Genomic DNA, 21,726 nt, shown 5'->3' with positions numbered 1-21,726 from the left:
GGCATAATTCGTTTCGCAAATTATGCTTGGCCTCGCCAGAAAGTAAGGACGGCACGGTCCCAAACTACGCCACTCGTACGGTCTAGAGCACGATATTGCGGTATCTGATGGTCACAAGATGTCCAGGTAAGCAGAGGCTGGCATCGTACCTACATGTAATATGATAGTTGCTCTGCCTCGTCTCGAGCCACCATTACCGACCGTCGGGTTCGGCAAGGCACTCCCGAAGCTAGCGTAATAGTTTTCGAGCTTTCGTCAACCCAAAACTCTCTCTTTCGATGTTGAGATTGAGAAACCTCCCAATGCCGTCGATGGTGCCCCTGTAAATGTAACGACCCACACTCACTTGACATACATTCACTCACCTCTAACCTCATCTCCGCCATCTCCGCAACACTTCGCGCCAGTGTGGAGCCGCATTGCTCATTAATCCGTCAGTGCACGCAACGGCGCGACACGCGAGTTATCCCCGGAGAACAGTATCAATAATTGTGGGACGCGAATGACTTTAGGTGTGTAAGTACCGCAGCATTGCAGTTTCACAGGCAAGGCATCATGGCAACAGTGGTGGAATCGGTCAAGGAGACGCTGGTGGGGACGGAGGATGAGCCGGGGTTGTCGGCGACGATGAGGGGCGAGTTCATGCAGAATGCCGTGAAGGATGAAGAGTCAGATGAGTGGTATATGGGTGAGAAGCATTTCGTGGATGCCATTGCGCCAGAAGGAGAAGACTACGTACGTATTGGTCCTCGCTAACCACCGGCATTCATTCACTCACATCATCCAACAGCACAAGATCAAGCGCGAACAGTACTCGATCCTCTTCAACATTGCCGACCGGAGGCGGGAAGGGCGCATCAGTCTGCAAGATTGGACCGTCTTCAACAACCTCCTCGCCAAACCGGACGCCGAGTATGAGATCGCTTTCCGCCTCTTCTCCGATCCATCGACAGGTCAGGTGGACTTCAACAGCTTCAAGGAGAGCTATGCGCGCAATAAGAAGAGCGACAGTATACCCTTCAACTGGGACAGCGACTGGGCGACGCTGTACCTAGGCGGTAAGAAGCACAGGCACTCGATGACATACCCACAATTCGCACAACTACTGCGTGGTCTACAAGGCGAGCGCGTGCGGCAAGCTTTCCTTCACTTCGACAGCAACGGAGATGGTTATATTGAGCCAGAGAACTTCCAGCGCATCATTCAAGAGACGGCATCACACAAACTCTCGGACCACCTCCTAGAAAACCTACCCACCCTATGCAACATCAGCCCAGGCTCGAAGATCAGCTACGCAAACGTACGCGCTTTCCAGAACGTTATTAAGGAGATGGATCTGGTCGAGCTCGTCATTCGTAATGCGATTGGCAAGTCAGACGATGGCAAGATTACACGCGTGGATTTCTTGAATGAGGCGGCAAGGATTACACGATTTACGCTTTTCACACCCATGGAAGTGGATATTCTGTTCCACTTTGCGTCTCTGGATCAACCATCTGGCAGACTGGGCATCACAGACTTCGCACGTGTTCTGGATGCGAGCTGGCATCACACTGGAGCAGACATTGGGCAGAAGGGTATTACTGGTACTGCTGAGAAGGCGGTCGCATCATCGAAAACGCTTGCTCATGACATCCTCGTCTCGGCGCATCACTTCGGTTTGGGTGCGATAGCAGGTGCTTTCGGTGCTTTCATGGTCTACCCTATCGACTTGGTCAAGACTCGAATGCAAAACCAGCGTGGCGCTCGTGTCGGTCAAATGCTGTATAAGAACAGCTGGGACTGCTTCACGAAAGTCATCCGCAACGAAGGCTTCCGAGGTCTGTACTCTGGTGTGCTGCCGCAACTAGTTGGTGTGGCGCCTGAGAAGGCTATCAAGCTTACTATCAACGACCTGGTAAGAGGCAAATACACTGACATCAAGACTGGCAATATCCCATTGTCAGCCGAGATCCTGGCTGGTGCGACGGCTGGAACATGTCAAGTCGTCTTCACGAACCCGCTCGAGATCGTCAAGATTAGACTACAAGTCCAAGGCGAGGCTATGAAAGCAGCAGCACGAGAAGGCGAAACGATTACCAAGCGTTCCGCGATGTGGATCGTGCGCCATCTTGGTCTGGTCGGATTGTACAAGGGAGCCATGGCTTGTATGCTTCGCGACGCTCCTTTCTCTGCAATCTACTTCCCAACCTATGCTCACCTAAAGCGCGACTACTTCGGCGAGTCGCCAACGAAGAAGCTCGGAATTCTACAACTTCTCACAGCAGGTGCTATTGCTGGTATGCCAGCTGCCTACCTCACCACACCTTGCGATGTCATCAAGACCCGTCTACAAGTGGAGGCACGAAAGGGCGAGGTATCATACACTGGTATCCGTGACGCAGCTCGCCAGATCATGAAAGAAGAGGGACCCAAAGCTTTTTTCAAGGGCGGCCCAGCACGTATCCTGAGATCCTCGCCACAGTTCGGGTTCACTCTTGCGGGCTACGAAGTCCTTCAAGGTCTGCTTCCACTACCTGGTGAACATCCTGCAGAGAAGGAGCTCGGACCACGAGGCAGCATCGAGCCGGCGACTGGTCTACAAGAAGCGAAAGCACCTCTACCCTACCTTCGCAGCAGAAATGCCCTGAAAATCATTCTCGACCTCGATATCGGTTTCGGCAGGCCGAAGTTGTCTGCCGAAGCGGCCAACAGGACTAGCAGCTGGATGGCGCCGTTGCGCAACTCTGTCGGGGCGGCGTCGGCAGATCCTAAGGCTTAGATGGGGTGTGTGTAGAGTAACGATTCTGTACAACAGCATGCAGAAGGGTGGTATTGAACCTGCATAGCGGTATCGGCGCTTCGAGGCGCATAGATTGTGCGATGGGACGCCTTATATGCGCATCGTTTCTATCTGGGCGGGCAAGGCATTGGGTGGTTGAGCTTGGCTTGGCTTAGTATAGCACAGTACATATAGCAATGGGGTGCCTTATATGTACGTGTTTTTATCCTTCAGATGACTTGTGGTTGCAGTGCATCGTCATGATATATTTATATGTATGGTAGATCATATGAACATGTGCCTTCCTTCTCCTTCCAGCGATGACGCAGCGGGTCGCGAAAAAGTCGCGCCTTCCCTTTCACTTGCCATACCATCGCCCTACACACCCGCACTTACACTTACAAGCTGATCGTCCGAACAGCTGACAAGTGACCACGACTATGGCCGACAAATACATGCTCAAGGTCACGGCTGGTCCCGACTACGAAAATCAAAAACCGATCTCGATCAATAGCGAGGAACACACTCGAATCATATCCAACCACCTGACTGCAAACCTCACCGTCCGCATCCAAAATTTCCGTGGTCTCGATGCCACTGGCAAGCTCTCAACTCAAAAGACAAGCCCCTACTTCTCCCAACCACCACATCAACATGATCTCTACAGTGTTCAATTCAGCTTCACACCAAAGGAGGATATGAACGGGAATGACTTGGTATTTGGAAACGACTTCGATCACCCGATAAGAGACAAACTACCTCCTGGCTTCCAACAGGCATTCAACATCGTGAAATGGTTCATAGATCCGGGCTTATACGCTGATGTGCATGCGGATGAACCATACCTTTACGGGCCGCTACTGAGTTCTATGAACGTTTGGCGCGTGGGACCAAAAGACGATAAAGCACAAGAGAAGCTGGAAGAAGAGCGAGCCAACACATCATCGGACTCACCACAGATATTACACGAAGGTGGCGATGGAGATGGAGAGGACTACAGGCATGAGTTTAAGATCCCGGATGATGGGGCGGCGAGGAAGAAGTTCTTTTTGACGGAACAGCATCTGAAGGACTTCAAATTTGAGAAGGGAAGGAGTTACGAGAACGATTTCTTCAATCCTTATTTGGATTTCAATGATTTCGCTCTGAGGTTGCCTGGGTTTGCGGTCATCCCTGGGATCACTATTCCAATAATTAGCTACTGGGATGGGCAGCCGCTTCGGTAAGTCAAGCATCCCTCCCCTGCTACTGCTTTGAACTTGTTACCTTGCTTTGCTTTCTGGACTGGCGATGTTGTGGTTCTGACTTGTGTGCAAGCTCACATTCGCTTAGATATGTTATGAAGAACCGGAAGACGGATCAGCCGCTCATGGTACTGGTGTTCACGTTGGTGCCGAAGGACGATGTCAGTGGTGAGAGTGATGATCCTGGGGAGAAGGAAGGTGCTGCTGGTGGTCAGGATGGTGACGATGATGTGGATTGATCGGAGGGAAGGCATCAGACGACTGGACGACCGAGACGAACTTTACTCTGCCAACCTCATGCTATCTTCCGGCTCTCTGCTCCGGAACTGGCATGTTCACAAATAGGCCGGTCCCATTCGAGATATATGTTTCAGTGCACAGGCCTCAAAGATGCGAGTGAGGCGGTTTCACTGATGAGATTTTCGAGCACCAGAGCATCTGCTTCGGCACCTCGGAGACCAAGAAGTGAATGGTAAGCTCACGATACACGATAGAGATGAAATGACGGACGTTCAAGACGATATAGACGGCATGTAGATACACGACACAGGTTTGCGCGATATCTCTCTCATCTTTCTCACTTGCTCCAATGATTGCTGAAGAACAGGTCATGATTGTCGTTGGCGCATCGCGTGGTATTGGACGGCGGGTGGCCTTTGATGTCGCTAAGAATGGATTCAAGGGGGTGTGCACTTGGAGATTAAGCTACGATTCAAGCTGATAGAGGTCACAGTCGTCGTTGCAGCGAAGATCATCTCGGACGCCAGCAAGTGTACACCATTCCCACCGGATCCCGATCGTCAGAAGAGCACCATCACTACTGTCGGCCGTGAGATTACAGAAGCAGACGGCGTGGCTCTGGCTTTGGCACTGGATCCCCGAGACTATGACAACATCCAAGATATGGTCATGTCAAACCAGCCATGCAGAAACATAGACGACTGGACCTGCTCGTCTACAATTCTGGAGCTATATGGTGGCCGAGCGTGGAACAGACTCCAACGAAGAGATTTCAATTGATGTAGAGGGTTAATCCTGGAGGGTGGTACGAGTGTGTGCAGGCTCTAGGCTGTGTAGTTTGGTTTACTGACTGATTGTGGTCAGGTCGTTGACTCAGCAGCAACCCAAGGCCCAAATACAGCTCGCAGCGAGCTTCGGAGACCCACCATATTCTCTGACGCTCTCCTGGCTATCGTCAAAGTAGGCCCTGGGAGTATCAATGGCCGCTGTGTTCTGGACGAGGACTTCCTACGCGAGTGACAGATTTCAGGAAGTATGCTCTTGTGCCTGGGTCGGAGCCGAGACGTATCATGCCTGCCGAGTTTCCCGACTTGACGTTCAAGGAGCAGTCGGATGAAGGGAGGAGGGTGGATAGTACTCGGACGCGGAAGGAAAGTAACCTGCACATGCGTATGACGGCCCTCCCAAAATTGAGCTGCCCTTCTGTGGACCCCAGGGCGAGGCTTGCCATTGCTCTGGACGGGGAGTATTGTTCCTACACGTGACTAGCGCCCAATCTCGGCTTATCCCATGCCAGAAATGAATTAATTGTATGGTAGTATTCTACGACCGCCCCTATCGGTATATGCATGCAACCTCGACTCCTCACTAATTGAATTGGCACTATCAGCTAATTGTATCACATAGCTATGCTATCCAAGCACCAGCATGATACCTCCATGTGTAGCGGACCTGTCTACCAGCGCAAATGGCGTCTAGAAGTACATTCCAATCGACTCGACTGATGAACTGCATTCCAGCACAACGCGGTGTCAACAAGACGTCCCCTTGCCAATTGGCAAGCATCTTTCGCAGTATGATTATTGTCTCTTGGCAACACATTTGCGCGCCACATGCTTCTGTACACATTCGCTATCATCTCACCTGAGACCTCTGCGCATACATACGAATATCAAACCGAACATTGAAGGCACTCGCTATACTGCATCTAATCTCCGGCTTCAATTGTTCGGTTTCAGAACATACACATACTAGCAGAGCAGCAGCAAGAGAGTATTCAAGAGTATGAGGCGCTTCGGTCTTCTGGCCTTTGTGGCTGGGCTATGGGTGACCTTGGCCTCTGCGCAGTCCAGCACCACATTGTCGGCCGCACCCACTTTCACACCCACAACGGCCTGGTCGATCCCCAATGGTGCATGTAGCTCAGGCGGGAGCAACGCCAACGGTGGTGTTTTCGAGGATGTGTTTGGAAACTTCTGGGAAGTGTCTTGTGGACAAGGTTTCTCCGGGTCCAACTACTACGATCCCAGCCCTTACTACGAAACGACCACTGGTATTGGTATGCAAGCCTGCTTTAATGGCTGCGCACAACGTGTCAACTGTATTGCTTTCACATTCTACGGCACCACCACAAGTGGTAGCACGGGGACAGGAGTATGCTTGTAGGTTTCCTGGATACACGTGATACTGCAAACAGTGCTGATGCGACCCTCCCAGCAACTACTATGGTGGCACTCAAGGCTCGCTTTTGGCCCAATCGTCGACGAACTCCTATAGCGTCGTGGCTGGATCCTATCCCAACTACGGCTCAGCTTATCTGATCCAACAGAACACCGTCCAGTTCCCCTGCCCATCGTACAACGGATCATACTACAATGATGCATACGCACATACCTACTACGTCCTCTGCGGGTTCGATGGTGGATCAAACATTGGACCCAGTAGTAACGTTCGGGGAGGTCAGTATTCTCACACCTGTAGTGGAGTTGGACTACACTGACATCAACCCCAAGGTCCCAACGCTGGCGGTTGCTTCGCTACCTGTGACACGGCTTCTGGTGCAACTTGTAATGGCATCGACTACGGCTATGGTGGAGCCGAACAGTCGACCACCCAGGGCAATGGACAATGCAACAACAAGGGCGCTATTGTCATGAGTCAGGTTTCCGTCGTGTCAAGCTCAATGCTTGCTATTGCGACCATTGCTCCTCCTACCACGTAAGCTGAACATGGTCCTGAATGATGGTTGCTCAGGGCGCTGACGTGTCTCAGAACTACGACTACTACGACCACAAGTAGTAGCAGCACAAGTGTGAGTGCTTCTCTGGGCCTCATCTCGCCTCCAATATGCTTCGGGGATATCGATCATGGCAGGCGTGGTGTGGGATGTTGGGGAGATGCTAACACCAGGCAGACAAGCTCGCCACAGATGACTTCGACAACTGTCATCACAACTACTGTAAGATATCCCGCAGGTCGTACCAAGTACCTGGCTAACCTCGCATAGACCACCGCCACGAGCTCCCGGTCAACCACCACTACGCTTGTGAGTACTTATGGAAATGCACATATGCATTGGATCGGATTCTAATTTGATCTAGTCCGTCACCGTTACTAGCACAATACCTACCTCAAGCACAAGCAGCACATCATCTACCTCGAGCACAATCAACCCGCTACCTACGTCAACCACAATCAGCACAACGGTATGTCACCTTTCCTTCTAACATGAGATAAAGCAACCTGCCTTGGCTTGGCCATCGGGGCCCTGTTGAAGATACTGACCATCAATAGACCATCACGGTCACGAGCTCCGTACCCACAACAACTACTACAGTACGTCTTCTTGTTGCGTTTGGAGATTTGTAGCAGAGTCTAACAAGACTGCAGTCCGTCGTCGTTACCTCAACCATTTCTTCGGCCACGAGTAGCAGTTCGACTAGTACTCCTTCTTCGAGTAGCACTTCGACGAGTACATCTTCTTCTACGGGTAGCACGTCAACATCCTCGTCAAGTGGAACCGGCTCGACCAGTACTTCGTCTCCTACGTCTACGAGCTCAACGTCATCATCGGGTAGCGCCAGCGGTTCGGGTGCTGGCACAGTCACTCAAACTTATACTACAGTCTCGAGCTATGGCGTTACAACCACTGCTGTTTCAACTGCTGTCACCACCTATATTAGTACGATCGTGTCAACTGCTCCTGGATCTACAGTCGTCTCTACGCTTTACTCAACGATCGTTTCCACATATCCAGTCACAACAACAGCTGTTTCGACTGCCGTTTCTACTTATGTGACCACCGCTGTTAGCACAGCAACAGCAACAGTGACGGGAACGACCACGGCGCCTGGTAAGCTGCTTACAAAGGAGGAGCACACAAGAATCAGCACTGACAGCCCTTATAGGATCTACGATTGTCAGTACAGCGACAGCAACAGTCACAGCAACGACTACGGCCGTCTCTACTGCCATTTCCAGCGTCATTGTGACCAGCACATACCTTTCAAGCTACCCAATCACTGTAAGCAATCTCCAGGTGGATGTAGAAATATGTAATTGACCAGCATCACAGTATACTACCGTCTCCACAGCCCCTGGAAGTACAGTTACCCAAACAACAGTTACGACCGCTGTTTCTACATACATCAGCACATATGTGACAACGCAACCTGGTAAGCCGATATGATGCAACGATGAGGCTGAATGGTGCTAACACAGTGTTAGGATCGACTGTTACTGCTACAACAACGCAGCCAGGTAATTCGTTCGTCGAGTCTGAAATCTACGACAGGCTAACCTTCAATGTCAAGGGTCCACGGTCGTATCAACATACCTGTCAAGCTACCCCGTTACGGTAAGTCGGATTTCAGTATCACAGTGGCCCTGCTGACAGACTATAGTACACCACCGTCTCGACCGCACCTGGCAGTACAGTTACACAAACGACAGTCTCGTATGCTACGACTACAGCTGTCAGTACATATGTGACTACGCAGCCCGGTAAGCTAGATTTTGAAGGCCAGCAGCTAAGTATTAGCACTAACAGCCCTCACAGGATCTACGGTCGTCAGTACGCAGCAGGTTACTACTACGGCGCCTGGTAAGTCACGAGATGAGTCACCAGAACCAGCAGTCAATTGACAGCCATCTAGGTTCAACAATTACCGCCACGGCCACAACTACACAGCCCGGGTCTACGATTGTCAGCACTGTCGCCACAACTGTTGTAACGACGGTGCCAGTCACAAGCACTTATGTGACTACAGCATCTGGTAAGCCCATTCTTCGAAGCCTCTGCTCTTTGTGATACTAATTGTTCCTAGGCGCAACTGTGACCCAGACGACCGTATCGTACGCAACGACAACATTTGTCAGTACCGCTTACAGCACGATCGTTTCCACAGCGAGCAATTCGCCAAGCTCGTCGACATCTAGCAGTATGATCTCGTCCTCGTCCTCTTCCGCTTCGCCATCGAGTACGTCCTCGCCGAGCATGACGTCCTCCAGCATGAGCTCATCATCCAGTATCATATCCACCTCGAGCATGAGTTCATCGTCCAGCATGACATCTTCACCATCTCTCTCGAGCTCCAGCACAGTTTCGACCACATCCACATCAAGCACCTCAACCACTTCCGCAGCTCCTTCGTGTACGGCATCTGGGCAGACGTACAGCTACACTGACCCGAGTTCGGGCAGCGTCTATCAGATGAATTGCAACCAAACGTACTCCGGAGGCGTAGGCAACACAATGCAGGCCAGCAGCTTGAACCAATGTGCTGGCTACTGTTCAGCTGACCCGCAGTGTGAGGGCGCTGGTTACAATACCCAAACGGGTCAATGTTCGCTTTACTACAGCGAGGTTCAGGGTAGTGGCCAACCTTCGCCCAACATGCAGTTCGCTCAGATGCAGAAGAGGGCGGTGGTTCAGAATGGTGTCACGTCAACCTACCAGATCACAACCTCGTACACTCCTTCGTTTTCCAGCACCAGTACCACCAGCTCATCATCACCATTTACAACAACTACTACCACAACTACAACGACCTCTTCGTCCTCAAGTTCTTCGTCCTCGTTGTCTACTTCTTCGCCATTCACTACGACTACAACGACTACTACAACTACGTCCTCTTCTTCATCACCTCCTTCTTCTCCTTCGCCATTCACAACAACTACTACAACAACATCCTCTTCTTCTTCGCCACAACCATTGACGACAACAACGACTACTACAACCTCTTCTTCTTCTTCTTCTTCTTCTTCATCATCTTCTTCTTCACCACAACTCACGACCACAACGACAACGACAACTACAATTTCAAGCTCCAGTCTCTCGTCCTCCACGATTTCGACCTGTCCAGCGCCGTCTACGATAACTATGACCATGACTCCATCGCCCGTGTACGTCACAACCACGCGTTAGTCTTCGTTTCAAGGGGATGGAGGTACCATGGAGGGAGTCGGTATTGTGAGATACGTTTGTCCGAGGTGGGGAGACAAATTGACGGTATGACATTAATGTAGAATTAGCATGTTGGCATTTTTGATACACATGGTAATGGAAGCTTTCTCGCACTCATCACCTTCGCTGCCGTCATGGAAATAACCTATCTGGTACTCATGAGTCAAAGCATCATAGCCTCTGCTGTAGGTCATCTCAAGGCGGGCGATGTAGCCAAACACTGCGTCTGAGTATTGGACGCAATCGACCCACATGAGCTGGTGAACACCTCAACAGCGAGCATGATGTGAGAGATATCTGGCCGCCTGCCAGTTGAGCACGACCTCACAACAACTACGGCCAGGTAGATTGATGATCAAAGACATGGGTATCATGACGATACCTCGCTCGCACGTCGTCGGCGTGTCCAGATTGTCCGTCGTGGAGCTTAGGGTTAGGGTTTGGATAAGCGGGCAAGGTGTCGACAGCGGGATCTATCTTGGACGGGTAGGAGAGCAGCAACAATCTTGACGGTTCACTCGACGTAACGGCTGTTGATCGCATGGCCAAGATGAGTGCAGCAAGGATACCTGCCGCATGGTTCGCGAGGGATCAAGACACATTCTCTGTCTGGCTCGGGGCTTGCGGCTTCGTGGCATGCTAACGAGAGTGTTCAGGATCAGATCAGCAAACATGTAAGGGAATCGTACATGTGAGGGAATCGTTCATGCAGACTTTGAATCACCTATCGACGTCTAGAGTTACATGCGCACATAACCATAGCAGCATGAAGAAGCGCATCTCACGCCCTCATTCCCGCGAGAACGCCTATGCTCGTCAACCCATCATGCAACGCGAGACACCTTTCAGAAGAAGCCGACCCATCTAGTCAACCTCCTCCATAGCGCTCTCACCCGTCGCCTTGTCACCCTCTGGCGCAGCATCAGCAGCCTCGGCCTCCTCGCTAGTCTCAACCTCCTCATCCACGTTCAGGCCCAAGCTAACAAGCTTGTGGATGCGCTCAGCATACGCAGCGGGCTCCTCAATCGTGAATCCAGAGACGAGCAGCGAGGTCTCGTAGAGCAGAGTGGTGATGCTCTTGACGGTACGGTCGCTCTCACCATCACTCTCAACCTTCTTCTTCAATTCCTTGATAATCGAACTCTGCGGCGAGATCTCAAAGGTCTTCTTGCTGCTCATGTAGCTCGACATGGAAGTATCACGGAGAGCCTGTGCCTTCATTATACGCTCCATGTTGGCGGACCAGCCGAACTGGCCAGTACGGATAGCGCAAGGAGCGCCAACGAGCTTGTGGCTCACAACGACCTTCTCGACCTTGTCGCCAAGGACGTTCTTCAGCGACTTGGCAAGGGACTCGTACTCCTTCTCCTCTTCCTCACGCGTCTTCTTCTCATCCTCAGTCTCCTCAAGCTCGAAGTCCTTGGTGATATCGACCAGTTTCTTGCCGTCGAATTCCTTGAGCTGAGTGAAAGCGTACTCATCGATAGGGTCAACAAGGAATAGAACCTCGAAGTTCTTGGCCTTGAGGGCGTCGAGGAAGGGCGACTTCTCGACAGCCTTGATCGACTCGCCGGTGATGTAGTACATATTCTTCTGGTGCTCGGGCATGCGGGTGATGTAGTCGGCGAGCGAGGCAGTCTCCTCACCACCAGTCTTGGTCGAGTTGTAGCGGAGGAGCTTGGCGAGGGATTGACGGTTCTGGCTGTCCTCGTGGATACCAAGCTTGATGTTCTTGCTGAAGGCGGAGTAAAACTTGTCGAAGTTCTCCTTGTCCTCAGCAATCTCGTTGAAGAGCTCAAGGGTCTTCTTGACGATGTTCTTGCGGATGACCTTCATGATCTTGTTCTGCTGGAGAGTCTCACGGGACAAGTTCAAAGGCAGATCCTCAGAGTCGACCACACCCTTGACGAAGCTGAGCCACTCGGGCACGAGGTCGGTGGCATCGTCAGTGATAAAGACACGACGAACGTAGAGCTTGATATTGTTCTTGGTCTTCTTGGTCTCGAAAAGGTCGAAGGGAGCGCGCTTAGGCACGAAGAGAATGGCGCGGAACTCAAGCTGACCCTCAACAGAGAAGTGCTTGACGGCGAGATGGTCCTCCCAGTCGTTGCTGAGAGACTTGTAGAACGCCCCGTACTCCTCCTGGCTGATATCGGATGGGTTGCGGGTCCAGATGGGCTTGGTCTTGTTGAGCTCCTCCTCCTCGATCTTGCTCTCCTTGACCTTCTTGGTCTTCTTCTCCTTCTTCTCCTCCTCCTCGTCATCAACCTCCTCAACCTTGGGCTTCTTCTCGTCGCCCTCCTCGGTGGTCTCTTCGGCATCGTCATCAGGCACCTCCTTCTCGGTCTCCTTCAGTACGTGAAGGTAGATGGGGTACGAGATGAACTCGCTGTGCTTCTTGACGACCTCCTTAATCTTGCTCTCGTTCATGTAGTCGGTCTGCTCCTCCTTGAGGTGCATGATGATCTTGGTACCGCGGCCGAGCTGCTCGCCCTCGGTGTCCTGCTTGATGGAGAAGGTACCACCAGCGGCGGACTCCCAAATGTACTGCTCGTCATCGTTGTGCTTTGAGATGACGGTCACGCGGTCGGCGACCAGGTAGGCGGAGTAGAAACCGACACCGAACTGACCGATCATGGAGATGTCAGCACCAGCGGTGAGAGCCTCCATGAACTGTTTTGTGCCTGAGCGGGCGATTGTGCCGAGGTTGTTGACGAGGTCAGCCTTGGTCATGCCAATGCCTGTGTCGGTGATGGTGAGTGTCTTGCCATCCTTGTCGGGCACGATGTCGATGCGGAGATCCTTGCCGCTGTCGAGCTTGCTGGGATCTGAGAGGGCTTCATAGCGGATCTTGTCAAGGGCGTCAGATGCGTTGGAGATCAATTCTCGCAGGAAAATCTCCTTGTTGCTGTAGACGGTGTTGATGATCAGGGACAGGAGCTGCGAAATCTCCGCCTGGAACTCGAATGTCTCGCCGGACATCTTCGCGGTGGTATGTGCGATGGAGTAGGTGTGGGAAAGTGTCTGTGGAGCAGTTTTGAGTCAGTGTTTGCTCAAGGCTGAAGTGATGGCCGTTTGCCGATGGAGGCAGCAGCGACAGAATGTTGTACGTACAGTGTGGTGTTTGTGTTTGTGATGTACAAGATGTGACCAATGGTCGGGTATCAAAGGGTGGATGTGGTTTGTGTGAGGTGGTGGGATGTTGTTGCGAAGGAGAATGTTTGTAGCAGTGTTTGTAGCAGTGTCTGCAGCCCGCTCTTTGCTCTTCTCCAGCTATTCCAAACATTTCGAGCAACTTCCAGCTACTACCCGCCCGCAACCGCTTTGGGATAGTGCGGCTCCACGCGATTAGATGCAGGGACAGCAATGCGGCCTCGGCGAAGCCACATGGGAGTGATTGTTTCTGAGGCGACGATTATATGCATCTCGCGAGAGCAGGGCGAGCCGGGAAATGAGGGATTCATAGGAATATTGGTGAGACCGAGCACTGAGCTTCAAATGGCAGTGAGAAGGTGATAGCAAGGGGAAGAAGAAGCATCACCCACTCATCGACTCTATCAAAATGCCCAAAGGAGCGGAACAGCGAGACCATCGCAAAGCCTGTACCCTCTGCAGTACATTACAAGACGTACTAGTCCGCTGTCAGATTGACGAGTCAGGCAAATGGCACTTTGTTTGTCCAGGATCATGTTGGAAACAGGTCAGCGGTGGCGTGATCGATGGCGACAAGACTGACGAGCACAAGTTCTATCGTTATGGTGGCATGTGGAAGAACAAGCATGATGCTGTCAGTGCGAAGAAGCCGAAGAAGAAGGGGAGCAAGACGGCGGTGGGAAGCACGACTGATGACCTCGAAGAACCACATGAGCACGACGACGATAGTGGCGTTGCAATAGACGAGACTTGAAATGCGACTTGTCGATGTACGCCGACTCGAGCGATGTCAGAGTCTTACAGGGCCAACTGCCCGATGGGATCCAAATCAGGCCCATTGGCTCTAATGATGCGCTCGCAAGAGCCTGACATATAAAGGCTTCTTATCCCACAAGCCCCAACCTTTCTGGTCGAACCAGTCTCCCGTCTTCTTGTCCTCGAGCTGCAGGTCAAACGACCACACCAACTTGGCAAGCACTAGTCGCATCTCCGCATATGCCAGGTTGCGGCCGATACACTGCCAAAGATCAGCAACACTATCTGATATCACAGCGGACGACTTACATTCCGTGTACCAACACTGAACGGCTGGAAAGCGGCCCGATTATCGTTGGCAAACTCAGCTGGTGCATCGTCTAGCCAGCGCTCAGGAAGGAAGTCGTTGTGTCGGTGCCAATATGATGGCTCTCGACAAGCGGCGACCACTGACACGTTCACGGAGACCTGTCCATGTCAGCACTTGAAACGACACCACTTTTGGGAGCAACCTACACCCTCTGGCACGAAACTTCCGCAAGCCATGGCACCTCCTTTCGGCGGTATACGCCAGCTTGGGGTCGGAACAGGCGGGTAGATCCTCATTGACTCCTCGAGGACCGCATCGAGATATTTGAGCTGAGAGACGGACCTGACATCGACGTTCGACGGCGAATCAAAGGCGCCCCTTACTTCCTCGACCAGTCCTCCCATGACCTTAGGATGCTTACACAGGAGGTATACGGCACCACTCAGCGTAGTAGCACTCGTCTCCGATCCAGCCAGGACAAGAAAGGCAGCATTGTTCAGCATCTCACCTTCCATCATACCCTCACCACCAGCATTCTCATCCTTACTTTTGATCAACACGCGATCCCAGAAGTCTCCTCTGGCGGTCTGGACCTTGAGTCGCTCATCAAGTCTCTCCTTCATATACCTATAACTCTTCACCCTGCCCTCCTGGATCGCCTTGGGCATGATCCGCGGCATCACGCCACCCAAACCCCATGCACGAAGCGGCCCGCTCATCATGACGAAGGTGAGGTTAGCATATACCGCTCCGATCCACTCGTGGACCTGGCTGTTCTCGAGACTTTGGAAAGAAGCTCCCCAAGCCAGGTCGCCAATGACGTCGAAAACGGTCATGGTGAACCACTCGACGATGTTGATCACTTCGCCCGAGTCGGCTTTCGCACCTAGACGCTCGATAAGAAGATCCACATACTGCAGAATCGTCCCCTGCTGCTCTTGCAACCCTTGCTCCGAGAACGCATGAGCTAACAATCGCCTATAACGCGCATGATTCTCCTTATCAGCACCGAGGATGTGCGGGATCCCATTAGGCGGAATATTCTGCTTCGCCGGATCCTTAGGCCATTCCGGCTGACCAGGCTTGTGTGCGAGGATATCGTAGTAGGCTTGGCTGTTGGCGTAGCTCAGTGCATTGGGTGAGACGCGGATGATGGGGCCGTATTGATTGTGCAAGCGCGCGATGGTTTGGAAGAGGTCGCCGCGGAAGGTGTGCCAGTCGTTTGGTAGACGGGTCATGCACCATAGTAGTGGACCTGGGTAGGAGCGGAGGGGGTGGAAGAAGAGGTTGTAGATTATGTGGGTCAGAGTATATAGGCAAGGTGCGGCAATGAGAAGGAGGAAGAACGAGGTGCCGGCTGAAGGGGGCGCTTCGCGCAATGAAGTTCCGTGTGTTGCGGACGCCATGATTGAAGCTTGAGGAAGAGCAAGGGTATGAAGGAGAAGGTCGAGTTACATGCATCTTCATCGCCATGCTCATTTAGTCAGCAGTCACGACCTGGTCTCCGCCCTACAGTACTGCTTTCCCAAATAAGCTCATTACGTCGCGTAGGTGCTTAGTCAAAAGACTCGTCTCCATTGCGTCCCAATCCTATAGCGCCGAAGCACTTTAGGTCTCACCTCATGGAATCATCAGTGCGACGAACCCTTCGCGTGATACCATGCAATGCGCTGACTTTGAAGGATCCGTGGCAGGGAAGTTGCCGACGAGAAAGTCACGAGGCGCTACTGTACGGGAGTAGCCGCTGAGTTCGGCGCTAGTGTTTTTGTGCTCGTATTGGATTGCGTGAATGGTCGTGAACCTCTTAGAATACAATATATACGCCTTCATTACTTGCACAGTGTCAAATAAGACAGCCCTGAGATAAAGTGGTGAACAATCAATGGAACTGCGAGAACAAACTTAGACTTTACGGTGAAGTTTGCGAGAGGCGAGGGGAATAATCCCATGCAAGGCCGATAACTTACATATCTATTCCGGAAGACTGGAGATAGCTCGCCATGTCCCTCGTGCGGCCAATGACTCCGATGGATCTACTCAAATTCAACCCCTGCAATCTGGACCATCTTACCGAAACTTATAACATATCCTTCTACCTGGAATACTTCACCAAATGGCCTAACCTCTGCAAAGTAATCGAAAGCGAGACTGGTCAAATCGAAGCCTACATCCTAGGCAAAGTAGAAGCTTCGCCCTACCCAGCCCCAGTGGAACCCTATGATCCTGGTTTGAAGATTTATCAGAAGAAATGGTCGAATTACTTACCCTGGCATGCTCATATCACGTGTCTGACTGTTGCGCCGTCGGCTCGAAGACTGGGGCATGCCACGAAGTTGTCTGAGGCGCTGGAGCAGGCGGGCGATGAGCACAATGCTTGGTTCGTGGATTTATTTGTCAGAGTGGAGAATGAGGCTGCTATCAAACTGTATAGGAAGATGGGGTGAGTGCTAAACTGGCTGTTGGATTGTGTGTTGACTTTGCTGATTGTGTTTGGTAGCTATTCTGTTTACCGGAGGATTACTGATTACTATAACGATGGCAGTGATGCCTTTGATATGCGGAAGCCGCTGAAGAGAGACAAGCAGCGTAAGACGGTCAGGGCGAATGGTGAGAATATCAAGGTCGACCCTTCCGAGGTCTGGTGAGGCGGAGAGCACTGTTGAATGCCCGCTTTCATGGCACAGCTGGTAGAAGTGACGAAAAACAATCATGGTCGTCCGAGGACCGCTTCCCGAACAAGCCACGGTATCAGCCAAGCGATCACTTTCGTCTCTGGGAATCACTCTAGAAGAATTCCGGGGACCATCTCATCGGCGGAGGAGGCTCGCGAAAGACGTTTCGGTGTCACTGCAGAGACTGCGGCGCGATGAGTGCGATGCCATCCTCCATAGCTGCGTTGTGCAAGACTACCATGAGGGTAGCTGCCCATCTAGAAGTACGGTGTCGCCAATAGTCAGCCAGCCATTTAGTAGGGTTGTCGGCCTCGGCGACGGCCAGCAGGTGTTGAAAGTGAAGCAGTGCCGCCACCTTGTTGTGGTTAACTCGTCCAGACATTAGCACTACCTCTTCATCTCACTGGCGCTTACATCTGAGTGTGACCGATTGTATGATCGTCATCATGCTTTACGTCCGCGTGCGGCTGGCGCGTCTCACGGACGATGCTTTGGGCCCTGCAGGCTGCAGGTGACCCCTCATGCGGGTCGCAGCCATCTCATCTCATGCAAGCTCTCAAGGACAGTCAGGTAGGTAGACAGCACCTAGCAGTACATACACACATATACACACTTCCTACGATCCTCACCGTACATACCACTACCATCGACGCCTTGACTGGCGTCTAACATAACGAGTAACCGCACCACGAACTCCGAGCTTCAAGTTGATAGCAAGCACCTCCGAACCATCTCAATCACTCAGGCGGCAGGTCGCTTTCTCATCGTTTCTTGTCTTTGCTCCTGCCGCCGGACGGTGAAGAAGACTCATTGCCAAGCTCGTGCTCTTTGTCCAGAAGCTTGATTGGAATCGCAAACAGTCGTTCGGACACCCTCTTCCAGATCGCCCTGCCACTGAGCGTGCTTCTCGTCCAAGAGTGATACCGCATCGACCGCAGCTTGCACGACCTGTCTGAATGCCCTCCACGAACGACAACCTCCTCGACATCGACGACGAGCAGGTTCTGAGCGAGGCACCAACTTCAGCAGCTCCCGTAGCTGCCAAGAAAGAAAAGAAGAGCAAGAAGAAGAAAGGCAGCAGCAATGTTGCGAAGACGAGAGCAAATATCGAGGATGAAGAGCCTATGGCATTTGCGAGCTCGGTGAGCCCTTCGCCGCCAGATAATTATGGCGTGCAACTCGATACTCCTCCACGAGTCGCATCCGCACCTCCTCGAGAAGCGCCTTCTCCTCCACCAGTCTTCCCCGGCCCCGAACTACTGGAAGAGCAGTACGGAGGTTTGGAAGAGCTTGCCTTGGACGACGAAACTCCAGACATCGCGCAAGTCGAACCAATCTGCCCTCCTTCACCAGGTCCACCACCTGCGCCCATTCGTTCACCAACAGCCCGGCCAGTCCTTCTCTCTTCACCGCGGCCAGCAGCAGCGATCCCGGCCATACCTCCCGCGTCATCAGCTTACCGGCCAGCAAGCGTTGCGAGACCGCCACATTATTACTCAGCCCGCGGCGCTTATCGAGCAAACAGCATGACCACCCCGCCTGGACAATACATGCCGCGACGAGACTCTTATTCCGCACAGCAAAGATCGCCCGAACCACGAGCACTTGATCCACCACTTCCACATATGCCGCAGCAGCATTTCTTCGGTCTACCGGACCGGGGTGCCGGCTTAGCACAGAAGCAAGAGCATGTTGGTCAGCCTGCTGGTTCGGATGGTTACTGCTGTCGTTTTGACAGCTTTGCAGCAGCTGGTGATCCGGCGTCCGCACGGAAAGCAAGAGATGCATTGTTAGTCGGCTCAGAGGGTGCGCTCGACGTTTACAAGGTGCTGCCCGATAGGATGGAGCTTGCCGGAAGACTCGAGGGGCTGAGTGGCGCAGTCATTGATGCGAAGGTTCTGCCTCATACGAGTGTATACGACTCGGTGCAGGTTCTACGACCACTCGTGGCAGTAATCGTCCATGGGCCAGCGAGAGATGATAACGAGGAAGCTGTAGAGGACGATGTCAAGGACGGCAACCTCTACCAGACAGTGGTGGAGGTCTATTCATTACATACGCACGAGCAAATTACGACGCTGTATCAGAGTACCACAGTCCGGAAAGATCAGCCAGTCATGGGACATCTTGCCTTACCACCCAAGCCAGTTGGCGAGCTCAGCTTGAACGCAGCAGGCAGCTTTATAACAATCTCTTCTGGGAGAAGTGGCGAGGTCTTCGTCTTCTCAGCCGCTACGAGCGATGAGACCAACGGGATGAACTTTCGATGCATTGGCAAGTACTGGACAGCGATACAGCGGAGACTTGATACTTCTCGACCATCTACAGCAGTTGATGGCAGTAGCGTGAACACCACAAATACACCTCCTTGCGTGCCGCTGATGACGTTGAGTGCTCGCTGGCTTGCCATCGTGCCACCTTATACCACGCCCGGTATGTCCATTCAAGGCACGCCACTGGTCGCGGACGAAGGACCACAGCCTCACGGTCTAGGCACGCACGTTGCACCATCACAGCCATTGCTTACGTGTGAAGTCGCTGGTGTTGACATCGAGAGCACGTTAGACTGGCTGTCTCGCACAGCTGCTCAGGGACTTGTGAAAGCGTCACAGAAAGGCTACGAGATGGGCATACAAGGCTGGAAGGAGCTCACGCATCCCTCTCCACCTTCCAGCACGCAAAAACCAAGTGCCGATCCTGCGAGTATGTTTCCGCCTACGAACGGACCGAGCGACGACCCTAGACGACTTGCTAAAGAGCCTGCGATTGTATCTATTATTGATCTGCAAAGATTGCTGGAGGCAGACGAGCAGAGGCTCAAGCAGGTACCCGCGCCTTTGGCCACGTTCGCGTTAGTGGAAGGATGCAATTATTTGAGCTTCCCGCCCGATGGCCTACGGCTACTCACAAGCAACCGCAAAGGTGAAGTCACAAGTATCTGGAATCTTGCCAACGCTGCGCACGGGAGTACGAAGAAGGACAGCGTGAAGCCTGGCGAAGTCGAGCATGCACCCCATGTGAAGCTAATGCGACGGATCGCTCGCAGCAGCCCCTCTGTGATCGCAGACAGCGTATGGACACGAGATGGCGATTGGTTAGCTCTACTCACGACTCACGGTACAATTCACTTGCACGAGACGCCTGTCACCGCTCCACGAAAGCGCAACCGTGCAAGTACAATTGCAGCGCCGGCCCCAGAGAAGGCAGAAGCCACTGTCAGCCTCTCGCAAGGCTTCTCGCCACCCAGCAATGGCTTCTTTGGTGGCCTGCGAGCTATGTCAAGGACCGTGAGCACGGGCGTGAACGCAGTCAAGACACAATACGCTCTACCAACCTCTTTCGCTGGCTTTCGCGAGACTGCAGCAGCAGCACGCACAGCAGGACAAAGGGTAGTGGCGAAAGGTTTGCGCGATGGCTACAGTGCTGCACGAAGTGGTGTGGGCGACATGTGGCACGCTGAAGACAACAAGGTCCGACCGAAAGCTTTGCAGGAAGGTACGGTGAAGGCAGGGAGTATCCAATGGGTACAGAAGCAGAGCGGCTCTAATCTCGCTGTGGTTGCTGGCGGTACCGTCCATCTGCACCCTGTGCAGCGTGTCATGAGGCAGAAAGGAGATGCAATGGTGTCGGGACTCAAAAAGGACAAGAAGAGCCGCGACTTTCCACTCCCACGCATCAGCACCATTAGGGACGGTGCCCTGAACAAGGCAAATGCTAATTGTGCCAAAGCTGGTCCGCACGGCTTCTGGAGTCTCCGTCTCAACTCCAACGAGGAAGACAAGACACACAAGCGTGCGAGTAGCGTCCCAACGTCTCTGCCGACCACGAGCTTGAATGAAGTCGAGACTAACCCGCCATACTGTCCTTTCCACATTGACAATCGTGTCAGCATCTTCGCATACGAGGACAGTACATACGGCAGCGCCGCAGACCTGCAAGGCCAACTTAATGAACAGGCTATGTTCGCTTTCAAGACAAAAGGGACTGGCTTTGCTGAACACGATGAGCCGTGGATGTTTGGTGAAGCTTTACCGACTAGCGTCAAGCTGAACGAGCATGCTCGCAACGACACCTCTTCCTCTCCTCGAGCTCAGCAGGACTATGAGGACGATGATGTCGATGCGGCGATAGTGGCAGGCATGATTGAGAGTCGACTCACTGTCCACAGGTCTACGGAGGACGGCAGGCAAGAGATCCGGGTTCATTCTCGGCCCTCGGCGAGGAGGGGAGGGAGTGCTATGATGGAGGAGGTGGCGGGCTTTGATGTTGTTGAGGATGAGGGCGAGTCGTTGTATTGAGATCGATGTCTTTGAGGGTTGTACATATGCGCGATGGAGTTTGTAGTACGGGGCTTAGCATCGAATGTCTTTTGATTGGGATGGGATAGATGGAAGCGGGTGTCGGTTTTGGGAGTCTAGCCTGTGAGATACCCACTGATTATTGAAATAGGCCGAAGCAGTTAGTGTCTTGCTGTACAAGCATGTATCCTGCTCATATTCCCTCAGATCATCAGTGAGAACGTTTGAGCTTCGTGAATGGCCATCGATTGTTTCTAGCACAAATGATGTGGCAATATGTGCTTCTAGCGCCACAGTCTCAAACATCGATACATAGGGCAAACCATG

At 52.6% G+C, this 21,726-nt stretch overlaps 10 protein-coding genes across 10 annotated transcripts; 8 read left to right on the top strand and 2 right to left on the bottom strand.

Annotated features, from left to right (window-relative positions):
• Positions 1-555: 555 nt before the first annotated feature.
• Positions 556-2,761, top strand: AGC1 (mitochondrial aspartate-glutamate transporter agc1; the record flags this gene model as incomplete). The annotated part of the gene is made up of 2 exons (XM_064836399.1): positions 556-735; positions 791-2,761. 2 exons carry the CDS (start codon positions 556-558, stop codon positions 2,759-2,761), a joined length of 2,151 nt encoding a protein of 716 aa, XP_064695790.1.
• Positions 2,762-3,201: 440 nt separating this feature from the next.
• Positions 3,202-4,244, top strand: LTS14_003695 (uncharacterized protein; the record flags this gene model as incomplete). Its single annotated transcript, XM_064836398.1, has 2 exons — positions 3,202-3,983; positions 4,094-4,244. The coding sequence occupies 2 exons, from the start codon at positions 3,202-3,204 to the stop codon at positions 4,242-4,244; spliced, it is 933 nt and encodes a 310-aa protein (XP_064695789.1).
• Positions 4,245-6,030: 1,786 nt separating this feature from the next.
• LTS14_003694 (uncharacterized protein) lies at positions 6,031-6,967 on the top strand (the record flags this gene model as incomplete). The annotated part of the gene is made up of 3 exons (XM_064836397.1): positions 6,031-6,407; positions 6,463-6,704; positions 6,759-6,967. 3 exons carry the CDS (start codon positions 6,031-6,033, stop codon positions 6,965-6,967), a joined length of 828 nt encoding a protein of 275 aa, XP_064695788.1.
• Positions 6,968-8,441: 1,474 nt separating this feature from the next.
• LTS14_003693 (uncharacterized protein) lies at positions 8,442-9,432 on the top strand (the record flags this gene model as incomplete). The annotated part of the gene is made up of 5 exons (XM_064836396.1): positions 8,442-8,602; positions 8,804-8,848; positions 8,901-9,020; positions 9,072-9,099; positions 9,187-9,432. 5 exons carry the CDS (start codon positions 8,442-8,444, stop codon positions 9,430-9,432), a joined length of 600 nt encoding a protein of 199 aa, XP_064695787.1.
• A 208-nt stretch (positions 9,433-9,640) lies between these two features.
• On the top strand, positions 9,641-10,261 carry LTS14_003692 (uncharacterized protein; the record flags this gene model as incomplete). Its single annotated transcript, XM_064836395.1, has 3 exons — positions 9,641-9,670; positions 9,736-10,149; positions 10,172-10,261. The coding sequence occupies 3 exons, from the start codon at positions 9,641-9,643 to the stop codon at positions 10,259-10,261; spliced, it is 534 nt and encodes a 177-aa protein (XP_064695786.1).
• An 813-nt stretch (positions 10,262-11,074) lies between these two features.
• On the bottom strand, positions 11,075-13,192 carry HSP82 (Hsp90 chaperone hsp82; the record flags this gene model as incomplete). Its single annotated transcript, XM_064836394.1, has 1 exon — positions 11,075-13,192. The coding sequence occupies one exon, from the start codon at positions 13,190-13,192 to the stop codon at positions 11,075-11,077; it is 2,118 nt and encodes a 705-aa protein (XP_064695785.1).
• Positions 13,193-13,772: 580 nt separating this feature from the next.
• On the top strand, positions 13,773-14,117 carry LTS14_003690 (uncharacterized protein; the record flags this gene model as incomplete). The annotated part of the gene is made up of 1 exon (XM_064836393.1): positions 13,773-14,117. One exon carries the CDS (start codon positions 13,773-13,775, stop codon positions 14,115-14,117), a length of 345 nt encoding a protein of 114 aa, XP_064695784.1.
• Positions 14,118-14,207: 90 nt separating this feature from the next.
• Positions 14,208-15,835, bottom strand: LTS14_003689 (uncharacterized protein; the record flags this gene model as incomplete). The annotated part of the gene is made up of 3 exons (XM_064836392.1): positions 14,208-14,381; positions 14,429-14,587; positions 14,636-15,835. 3 exons carry the CDS (start codon positions 15,833-15,835, stop codon positions 14,208-14,210), a joined length of 1,533 nt encoding a protein of 510 aa, XP_064695783.1.
• Positions 15,836-16,429: 594 nt separating this feature from the next.
• naa20 (N-alpha-acetyltransferase 20) lies at positions 16,430-17,074 on the top strand (the record flags this gene model as incomplete). The annotated part of the gene is made up of 2 exons (XM_064836391.1): positions 16,430-16,869; positions 16,927-17,074. The coding sequence occupies 2 exons, from the start codon at positions 16,430-16,432 to the stop codon at positions 17,072-17,074; spliced, it is 588 nt and encodes a 195-aa protein (XP_064695782.1).
• Positions 17,075-18,057: 983 nt separating this feature from the next.
• LTS14_003687 (uncharacterized protein) lies at positions 18,058-21,399 on the top strand (the record flags this gene model as incomplete). Its single annotated transcript, XM_064836390.1, has 1 exon — positions 18,058-21,399. One exon carries the CDS (start codon positions 18,058-18,060, stop codon positions 21,397-21,399), a length of 3,342 nt encoding a protein of 1,113 aa, XP_064695781.1.
• Between the last annotated feature and the right edge of the window lie 327 nt (positions 21,400-21,726).

This window comes from Recurvomyces mirabilis, assembly GCF_035927965.1.
Source record: "Recurvomyces mirabilis strain CCFEE 5264 chromosome Unknown scaffold_8, whole genome shotgun sequence".
NCBI classification, from domain to species: Eukaryota; Fungi; Ascomycota; class Dothideomycetes; order Mycosphaerellales; family Teratosphaeriaceae; genus Recurvomyces; species Recurvomyces mirabilis.
The sequence above is the reverse complement of the archived record's forward strand: the minus strand, read 5'-3'. Positions and strand labels throughout refer to the sequence as shown.